An 11,256-nucleotide genomic window follows, 5' to 3' on the forward strand; every position below is an offset into this window, starting at 1 on the left:
CACACACACACACACACACACACACACACACACACACACACACACACACACACACACACACACACACACACACGTAGTAACAATAGTTTTTAGAAATATTATTATTATTTTTAAATATATATATTTTACATATTTAATACACTTGTGAGTATCGATGCTGCAGTGTCAATGTGCAAATCGCAATTATCGTTAACAAAAAACGAAAACCATAAAAACATTTTCATTTTCATAAAATAAATAAACATTATCTAAAATATAATATAAAACATTAAACGTCTTTTATTTCAGCTAGTCGCCAAGGAAACATTTCTAATTTTTGATTAGTCTAAAATAACTAAACTAAAAAACGATATATTCAAAAACCTATTAAAAACTTTAACTTTAACTAAAATGAAAATGAAAACATAAAAATAAAAACTGATTCAAAATATTAATAAAAACGATAATATAACTAAAATAATATTGTCTCAATATTAACATGTATAATGACTTCCATAGACTTCCATTATAAATGCAGGTTTTCCTGATGTTTTCTTGGAGGTGCTGCCTGGCTCTCACATGGATCTGAGGCTGGTGTTTTGCATGTAACTGTGAATGTGAGGTCTGTACCTGCGGGACGGTGAAGGAGCTGACACCCGGGGGCTCGTACACCGCCTGAGGAAGCTCCACTCCGTCCTTAAACCACTTCACACGCGTGTCTTTGCTCACGTTGGTGACCTGCAGCCGGAGACACACGGGTTGTCATCGTGTTTAAATGCTGATGCATTGTCATTAATGAATAAACACCATTACCTTGCACTTCATAATCATTTCACAATCTGAAGTCACTGTCCATGACAAAAACTCCTCGAAATGGGGACCTTGGAAAGCAAAAGAGAGAAACATTCAATTGAATATGGAGTTATTTTGAGTAAGTAAACAAAGGTGTATGTTTGTAGAGTAATTTACAAGAGCTTAGAACGTGGCTCAACCAATCAGAATCAAGCACTGGAACTATCCGTTATATAAATAGATTTTAACCTCAACTCTGATAAGATTATACATGTTTAGTCAGACATTAGCTATTATCTGTTGCATGAGAGCTTCTCGTACAGTAATGTTCTTTATTGTCGACTCACCCGACTTTCTCTTCCAGTTGTGTCTGTTGGCCTCAGATTTGGCCAGCGTGTCCCGAAATTCTGACAAACAGCGAAATAACAGAAGAATAAAACAGAAGAATAAAGATTAAATCTGGAGAAATAGTCAACATGACCTTTTGGCTTGTCGCTAGATAAACTGACTTCGACTTTGAGTTTTGCTGCATCATTAAATGGGACTTTTAAACTTTATAACAAAATGTAAAATGAAACGTTATAAAATAAAATATTATAAATGAAAACTACCACTAATAATACAAATAAACTGCAAAAAAAAAAGATTATATACTTCTATATCATACTGAAATAATGTTTTGATTTTATAATTCATAATTTCTAATATTATTTCTAATTTAATTTCTTATGCATCTATCTATATATAATTACAATTTTCATGCATCATAAAGATGACGCATCACTAAACGAGTGATTGAAAAATGAAAACTGACTTCATAATAAAATGCAATGTAAACTTAAACTTAAAAAAATTGAATTTATTCAGTTTTAAAGTTTTTAATTCATTTTTTTGAACGCAAAATATCACCTGCTTTGGTCATGATATCTAATAAAAGTACTTTCAAGATCTTGTTCTAAATTGTGAATTACTGCCAGTTTTATTCGGAAGATTCTTATTAGAAACTTTTTCAGAAAAACTCAATTGTTCTCAATTTTAAAATGTTTGGCGTGGGGAATAACAATTATTAAAGTTTTTAATTCATTTTTTTGAACGCAAAATATCACCTGCTTTGGTCATGATATCTAATAAAAGTACTTTCAAGATCTTGTTCTAAATTGTGAATTACTGCCAGTTTTATTCGGAAGATTCTTATTAGAAACTTTTTCAGAAAAACTGATCATAAACAAACTTGCAAATCATGTAAAATATTAATATGTTCTTAGGAAAAAGTGCAAACTAGAACTTTCTTAACTGAGAAACATCTTTATTCTTTATTTTATATAATAAAAAAATTAAATACATTTATAAAGTACAATTTATTTTTATTATTTTATTTTTAATATTATTAAGATAAATCTGGGTCTCCCAAATTAATAAATTCTAGCAAATTTAATGCTAGCCCTAAAACTCTTAAAAACTAAGGAAAAATAAAATGATCTTAAAAATAGTAAATAGCTAAAAATATTCTTTAAAAGTTTCTTAAAAAATAAAAAGGTTAAAGTCATTATAATATACATCAAATATATATATATATATATATATATATATATATATATATATATATATATATGCAACCTGTGAGGGTTTATAAAACAAGTCTCTTTCCGCTCACCAAGGCTGCATTTATTTGATAAGAAAATCAGTAATATTGTGAAATATTATTACAATTTAAAATAACTGTTTTCTATTTGAATATATTGTAAACTGTAATTTATTGCTGTGATCAAAGCTGTATTTTCAGCATCATTACTGCAGTCTTCAGTGTCACATGATCTTCAGAAATCAGTATAATATGCTGAGTTGCTCGAGAAACATTTCTGATTATTATCAATGTTGAAAACCATTGTGCGGCTGAATATTTCTGCTGCTTTCCAATATACACTATATTTGCATCATTTATTATTTATCTAATCAGATAACATTTCCCCTGAAGAGCAGCTCTGTAGTCTAATGTTATAATGTGACATTGTAAACATACTCTTATCCACAAACACCAGAGTGAACTGGTTCTTGGCCCGGCCGTCTTTGAGCTGTGCGGTGTACGAGCCCTCGTCCTCTCTTGATATCTGATCAAACAGGATCTCCACCAGACCCTGTGCCTTGTCAAAGTTAATCTTACGGGTCTGCAGGACACACACATCCACACGGCTCTTTAGACAGCATTGAGCAAGTTAAAGGAATATGCACATGCAGATGGCTTTATTATTAATGTCAAAATCTGATCAGACAGTTACCGGTGTGCTGGAGATCTCTCTGTCATTGAGGATGAGCCGAAGCACCGCGGCGCTGCTGAGAGCCTCGGTCTGCAGCCACAGACGCACACTTCCCTGCTCGGACACGTCCACCTGCCAGCCTTCAGACTTCAGAGCGATCACTGCAGAAGACATGCATAAGAGTCAAGGTCAACTTTATTTCTATAGCACTTTACACAGTGCAGATTGAGTCAGAGCAGCTTTACAGTGTTAAACAGTCATCATTGATTCAGTCATCGTCCAGCTCAATTCAATTCTCTTCAAATAGTGTCTGTGCAATCAAGCAGTCAATATTGCCAGATACGTTTATATGCATACAAAGATTTAAAGCATCTGTTTACATAAAAGTGAACATTCTGTCACTCTTTTGTATGGAAAACAAGCTCTGAAATTGTGGTTTGGTTTTTCTAAGAAGGAAAAATTCATGTTTGGAGCAACATTAAGGCAAGTAGATGACGACAGAATGTCCATTTTTGGATGAACTATCTATAGAAGCTTATTTCAGCCATGGAGGGAAAAAAAAGAAATCTTGAAATTATGAGGAAAAAATTTAGAATTGCGAGATAAAAAGTCACAGTTAACTTTTTTATTCTTTTATTCCATGGCTGGAAACAAAAATATCAGAAATCAGAACGGTGAGATATTAACTCAGAATTCTGTGAAAAATATAAATAAATCAGAATTGCAAGATGTAAACTCAGAATTCTGAGAAAAAAAAACGTATAAAGATGTAAACTCAGAATTCTGAGAAAAAAAAACGTATAAAGATTTAAACTCAGAATTCTGAGAAAAAAAAAACGTATAAAGATTTAAACTCGAAAAATTCATGTTTGGAGCAACATTAAGGCAAGTAGATGACGACAGAATGTCCATTTTTGGATGAACTATCTATAGAAGCTTATTTCAGCCATGGAGGGAAAAAAAAGAAATCTTGAAATTATGAGGAAAAAATGTAGAATTGCGAGATAAAAAGTCACAGTTAACTTTTTTATTCTTTTATTCCATGGCTGGAAACAAAAATATCAGAAATAAGAACGGTGAGATATTAACTCAGAATTCTGTGAAAAATATAAATAAATCAGAATTGCAAGATGTAAACTCAGAATTCTGAGAAAAAAAAAAAAAACGTATAAAGATTTAAACTCAGAATTGTGAGATGTAAAATATAGTAATTATAACTTGCAACTGTGAGATTTAAAATGCAGCTGTGACAAAAAAGGTCAAAATTGCCTTTTTAATTTTTTATTCTGTGGCAGAAACAAAAAACACAATTGTACACTGAGAATTCAGAGCAGAAAAGTTAGAATTGTGAGATGTAAACTCGCAATGTCCTTTTGAATTTGATTATTCTGTGGAAGAAATAAGCTATTTCTTTAAATACACTACTGTTCAAAAGTTTGGGGTCAGTAAGATTTTTTTATGAAAGAAATTAATATTTGTATTCAGTAAGGACGCATTAAATTGATCAAAAGCGACAGTAAAGACATTTATAATGTTCTAAAAGATTTCGGTTTCAAATAAATGCGGTTCTTCTGAACTTTCTGTTCATCTGTGAATCCTGAAAAATTAAATGCATCACGGTTTCCACAAAAATATTCACTGTTAACTGTTTTTAACATTGATAATAATCAAAAATGTGTCTCGAGCAGCAAATCAGCATCTTATACTGATTTCTGAAGATCATGTGACACTGAAGACTGGAGTAATGATGCTGAAAATACAGCTGCGCATCACAGAAATAAATTACATTTGAACAGATATTCACACAGAAACACTTATTATAAATTCTAATAATATTTCAAAATTTTTACTGTATTTTTGATCAAATAAATGCAGCCTTGGTGAGCAGATGCGACTTCTTTCAGAAACGTTACAAATCACAATGATTCCAAACTTTTGAACACCAGTGCATCTCAGATTCTCTGAACAGTGATGCCGTTTGTGACGTGTATTTGATTGACTTACGTGGGTTTCTGACATGCCAGCTGAGTTCTGTCAGCCTCTCCAGATCTGAGGAAGAAAACGGCACAATCACAAAGTCAAATTCAATGTCTTGCTGTCAGAATGATCCGACATCTTTGAAAACAAGATTTAAAGTTCATCTTGCTGTGTTTGAGGTTATAGGAAGATGTTTGTCATGCAGTTTATAGTATCTGACACAAACAGTCCATGTTCTGGCACACTTTGTGCAGGGTGAAAACACACAGATCATGCACAACACGGTTTAGGGCAAAGGAGCTCAGCAAAACTGAAACGTTACAAATCACAATGATTCCAAACTTTTGAACACCAGTGCATCTCAGATTCTCTGAACAGTGATGCCGTTTGTGACGTGTATTTGATTGACTTACGTGGGTTTCTGACATGCCAGCTGAGTTCTGTCAGCCTCTCCAGATCTGAGGAAGAAAACGGCACAATCACAAAGTCAAATTCAATGTCTTGCTGTCAGAATGATCTGACATCTTTGAAAACAAGATTTAAAGTTCATCTTGCTGTGTTTGAGGTTATAGGAAGATGTTTGTCATGCAGTTTATAGTATCTGACACAAACAGTCCATGTTCTGGCACACTTTGTGCAGGGTGAAAACACACAGATGCACAACACGGTTTAGGGCAAAGGAGCTCAGCAAAACATTCATCAGCGGCCGAATGATGATTCAATACCGAGGTCGTACTAAGAAAAGACGAGTTATGCATCAATTCATGCTGAGATGCACAAGGTCTCGAGCCACCGTGTTCAGGTAATGCATTATGCAGAGATAGAAATGAATGTCTACCCTCTGCAGTGAAGGTGAAACTAGAGGAGATGTCAGGGTTTCCGCTCAGCTCCACCGTGTAAAGGCCCAAATCCTGCTCCGAGGCGTCCGTGAAGGTAAGAACAGACCTGGGACGAACATTTGGATCAGGTTTATGGAGTATTTAAAAGGACAGTCACCCAAAACAAAGTCATAATTTACTCAAACCCATAACAGTGTGAATTTACTACTACTGTGGAAACAAAAAGGATAATTTTAAAGAGTCTGTACTATCCCTTTAAGAAAGTTGAAGGTGCCTATTTACCAACATAAAAAACTATATATATATAGCTTTTTTTTTAATGAACTATTTCTTTTAAGGTGCCTATTTACAATTTAAAAATAATATATAAATTATGATAATTTATTTGACCGTCATTTGATGCATTACTGCTGCCATAAGCACTACAAAAGGTAAACAAACATTGCTTTTAAATTAAGATACTTTATTATTTTTACTTGATATATACTGTTTTTATATTTATACTCAAGTTAATATTGTAATGTTAAAGCGTTGGTTTTTGATTACTTCACTGCAATGCTTCAAGGAAATAAGATATTAAAATAACTTAACATATACGGTTTTATATTTGGACTCATTAAGTTAATAGTTCAATATTGTAGCATTGGTTTTTGATTACTTCATTGCAACTCTTCATAGAAATATAATACTTAAATATTTCAATTAGCTTACTATATACTGTTTTTATATTTATACTTAAGTTTATAGTTTAATATTGTAGCATTGGTTTTTGATGACTTTATTGCAATGCTTCATGGGAATTAAAAAATATATATTTTTAATTAACTTACTGTTTCTATGTTTATATGTAAGTTAATAGTTTAATAATGTGGTATCGGTTTTGGATTATTCATTGCAATGCTTTAATTTCCTCATAAAAGAATTTAAGTTCACTGTCTTCTTTTTTTTTCCATTTTCAAGTACTTTTTTTTGCTTTAAATCCAAGTTTGCATTTTGTTAGGTTTGGTTCATAGTTTCAAACTCTTTACTGACAAACTGTTGGAAATCCCAATGGAGAAAATAAATGAGAAATATACTTCCAGATCCAACGCTGCAGAAAAAGTGTCACTGTTGTGCTCATATCGTGACTAAAGACCTGTTGTTTTTGTTCTCCAGTCGGGCTCGTCCGGCATCAGTCGATTTGCTGTAGTTCTTACTCCACTTAAAGACGTCTTTATCAGTGCTGTCAGGAGCTTCAAAGCTCAGGAAGATGAAGCCGTCGTTATCGACTCCGATCTCAATCTCTTTGGTTCCTGGTGGCAAACGTGGGATAGAGTTAAAAGCGACTCACTGTAAAATGAGCATGAAATCATTATGCAGACTTCCAGGCAGCTGACCTGCTTTAGTCTGCGCTTCCATCGGCTCTGACGCCACTGAAGACATGCCGACTCCGGCGGCGTTAACAGCAGACACACGGAGGCGGTACGTCTGACCTGCTTGCAGACCTGAAACCTGATCAGATATCATCCAAAAACAGCTCAGTCCTCTTTCAAGGCTTTGGTGGGACCAGATGCAAATGTAACTATTGTGAATTGAGTCGAGATACTTTTTAAGGCAAGAAGACACCACAGGTTTGTCCTGCACAGGACAATTTTGCTTCCTATTTTCACTTTCAAAATATGCATTTATTTTAGTGGAAAGAAAACATCCAAAATACACATTCAAGTGTTTATTTTGTATCTGTAAAATTAAATTACAATACGTATCTTTAAAGGCCGTTTCTCAAAATGAGTCAGAATTGGACACTTTACTGTAATTTTACTGTAAGTTGTAAATAAAAGATTACAGCACTTTTTTACAAGAAAATATTATTTTAGTCTTTCTACTTCAAAATTTCACTTTAATTCAATGTGTAACATTTTTGAGTGAAAATTGTTTCTACACCAAATTCTTTTCATTCTACATACACCAAACTTTACAGTTTTATTCCTGCTTATATTTTTAAGTCTGTTACAGAGGGATTTGTTCATAAATAATTTGGGACCAGATTTATATCACATTTATACAGTATATAGCATTTATATGAAGTGTTATGTAAATCTGTTCCAAAATGACATATGAACAAACCCCTCTATAAAAACCTTGAAAATATAGATCGGAATAAAACGGTAAAGTTTGGTGTAAGTGCTGCTGAACTGGAGAAAAACTTTTTTCTGGCCATTGACGGTATGAAGTGATTCCCTCTTTGAAAACCCAACATTTTGAACCTGGCTTCATCCAATGTTCAGATTTCTGTCCTGGAAATGTATGCAAATGATTTCATATTTAAATAGATAATGTCTCATTTCCATATTTAAACATGACATTTCAGAGTGAAAAACTTGTAATGCACTCTAATATACTGTGATTAATCAACTGAATAAAGTATGAAGTAACATTTTTAATCCTGTTTACCTATAGTGTCTTGCCTTAAATTTGATTGCTGATGCACAATTGTAATTTCAATTGAAATCAAGGATGTAGAATTAGACTGCAATTCAACTCAACTCACTTTCTTAAATTCTGAACTTTGCAATCAGAAGAGAAACTAAAGGCACCTTTAAGTGAGTTTCCGTCACCGGCTCACTCGTCACGAGGGTCCAATCCTCAGACTCCGCCCCCTCGCTGATCTCCACTACATACCCGCTGACCTCTGATTGGCCCTTGTACAGAGGCCCCGCCCACAGCAGCACCAGAGAGTTTTGCCTCACTTCTCTAAATTCCAGATCATATGGACAACCTACAACATATGAATCAACACATTCATACAATAATCCATCATCGCCTTCTGTTCATTCATGCCGCCTTTTAAAGATGCTTGCAAGACTTATTTTACCTTCATTTAATGAAGACATTACACACTTCTTTCATTCATTTCTCTAATATACACACCTTTATATATGAGCTGTGTTTATCCTCTTGAACATAGAAACTATAAAATAAAAGAATCCAGCCCACAACAATGCATATAAATGATAACCAAAGGAAAAATGTAGCGTGCTGTGCTGTAAGTGAAATAACCCTCAATTGCAAAAAAAAAGTGAACCAGCACAAATGGAAGAAAAACTACTTTCATTGATTTTTGAGTTCTGCATCACTGTGCCACACTATAAAGATTAAGACATTAATGATGAAGAACAGAAACACATTAAAGATGAATGAAATAAGAACAGCATGTTAGTCTGTGCCAGATACGGGTTAGTTCAGAAAAGACATGATTGAAACAAATCGAATTTATTGTTTCCTATAATTAAAAAAGTGTACAAGTGTACAAAAACATAGTGCATATTAATGTCATTTGGTAATATAACCTTCTTCTTTGCAAGTTTATTTAGATGCAATAAGAATTGATTTCCAAACTATTCTTTCTTTCTCAAAATTGCTAAAAGAACTGTACAGGAACATATATGAAAGAAGAAACAAGTAAAATCCCTTATGATTCCTGTCCCTGATCATGCAGGATCTTACCAGGCTCAGGCATCGTCCAGCGCTCACACAGAAACAGCTCGCTGGGTTCAGAAGCGTCACCCAGACCAACAATATTGGCTGCGAAGACTCGGAACTGGTAAAAACGTCCTTCCTGAAGGCCTGTCACCTAAAAACAAAACCGACAAATAATGGGAAATAAATGGATGTGTGAGAAAGGACGGAAGAGAAACCTAAAATAAAATAAAATAAAAGCATCTGTAAAAAGAGAACGTATATGTGTTTTCACATTCTCAGTGTTCATTTAAATCAAATGAGGAGTGGATCACACTCCTAATGGAAGCTGAAAGCATCCTCAAAATAACTCAAATATTTAATGAACTAAAAAACACGAGACCGAGAATAACTTTGTGGATGACTGACGCTCCAATCCTGTGTGAAATCTGTCCAGTCTTTCGATTCAGATGCATTTTTAACCCAGAAGCAGTGTAGTTTGACATTTATTTAGTATTTAGTTTTTATTTTACATATTTTTATATAATATTTTGAATTATTTTTCATTTTCATTTTAGTTAAAATTTCATTCGTTTTTGTCAGTATAGTTTTTTTTTTTAAATAGCTACTTTATTTGAGCACTTTTTAAATGTTTTCTTTAGTTTCGATTTACATTTATTTTATTCGAGTAACAAAAATAATGACTTATAATGAAATATGTGAAGTGCTGTGAATCAAATGCAGATTAAAACCCAGAAACGGTCAATTTGACTATTTTAGTATATATTAATATTAGAACAACTTAATATTTTTAAAATTATTTGTATATTTTGCATTTTTTATTGCAATTCAATTCAAGTTTTAGTAATTTGTTTTGTCATTCTTATTAACTGTTGCTTTAAAAACGGTTAATATAGTTTTTATTCATTTTTATTTCAGTTTTAGTTATTTTAGTACTTCAATTTTTTATTGTTAATTTTCTGTCCTGCGATTCAGATTCATTTTTAACCCAGAAACAGTATAATTTTACTATTTTAGAATTTATTTATATTTTGAATTTTGAAAATTAGCATTTTCATTTTAGTTGAAGCTTTAGTAATTTTGTTGTGTTTTTGTCACTTACTAGCTTTTTTTTTTAAATGTAGTTTTTTAATACATTTTTATTTCAGTTTTAGTTAGCTATTTTAATACTTCAATTTGTATTTTTTTTCTTAATTTCAGTTCACATTTATTTTATGCGAGTAACAAAAATTAATTTTGTTGTAATGGTTTAGTTTTAGTTTGAATTTCAATTTATTATGAACATTTTTTTTTTTTTTGTATAAAGTGAATTTAATTTTATTATCATTTAGTTAACACTTAATAATAACCCTGCCCAGAAAAGCCTTTATCTTCAGTGCATTGATCAGCCGGTCGACGTCTATATCGAGGACCATTAGCTACATATCCGATAAGCATTGCTTTAAGACTGTTTCTGTGATGAGAAGTAAAGATCACCACGAGTGGCCACCCAGTCACAAGTAATTGGGATTGGATTTAGGAAAACAGGCCTTCTTAAGACTTGTGATTAACTGTTGCTTGAATCCTCTTATCAAATCAGAGGCTTATCTGGGAGCTCAAATCTCTGGAGCGTCCAGACCAGGCCCCCGTGGCCTGCTGGGACAGAGAACTGCCACTAGATGGCAGACATCAGGAATAGCAGAGGGCTTTTAATGTAGGGTGGGGTGTGTTTGTGCTGCTCTGTAATGATGCTGGGCAGGTGGCAGTGCCTCTGATGCTCAATGAGAGGCGGAAATCATTAACATGGGCTTCATGCTACGACCACAGTGCCCTCGAAGATCAATGTTTTCTAACTGACGTAATGTACTTTGAGGCATCCTGTGAGCAAATAGTGCATAATAACAACCCCTTCCTCCTCTCCAAACCCCCCCCCCCCCCGTTTTTCAGAGGGAATTTTAATAAAAAAAAACAGGGGG

The 11,256-nt window shown here is 33.3% G+C and overlaps 1 protein-coding gene across 1 annotated transcript in view; it reads right to left on the reverse strand.

The window, feature by feature from the left end:
* myom3 (myomesin 3) overlaps positions 1–11,256 on the reverse strand; it is a 77,194-nt gene that overhangs the window by 9,533 nt on the left and 56,405 nt on the right. The window contains exons 19-29 of the mRNA XM_016294345.1: positions 9,329–9,455; positions 8,419–8,600; positions 7,219–7,333; positions 6,978–7,134; positions 5,842–5,948; positions 5,417–5,461; positions 3,048–3,187; positions 2,792–2,936; positions 1,119–1,178; positions 793–860; positions 610–717 (exon numbers count right to left, since the gene is read on the reverse strand). Coding sequence (XP_016149831.1) covers positions 610–717; positions 793–860; positions 1,119–1,178; positions 2,792–2,936; positions 3,048–3,187; positions 5,417–5,461; positions 5,842–5,948; positions 6,978–7,134; positions 7,219–7,333; positions 8,419–8,600; positions 9,329–9,455 — 1,254 coding nt within the window. The remainder of the gene's footprint in view (positions 1–609; positions 718–792; positions 861–1,118; positions 1,179–2,791; positions 2,937–3,047; positions 3,188–5,416; positions 5,462–5,841; positions 5,949–6,977; positions 7,135–7,218; positions 7,334–8,418; positions 8,601–9,328; positions 9,456–11,256) is intronic.

Source organism: Sinocyclocheilus grahami, unplaced genomic scaffold (assembly GCF_001515645.1).
Source record: "Sinocyclocheilus grahami isolate Dianchi unplaced genomic scaffold, SAMN03320097.WGS_v1.1 scaffold316.1, whole genome shotgun sequence".
In the NCBI taxonomy this organism is placed as follows: Eukaryota; Metazoa; Chordata; class Actinopteri; order Cypriniformes; family Cyprinidae; genus Sinocyclocheilus; species Sinocyclocheilus grahami.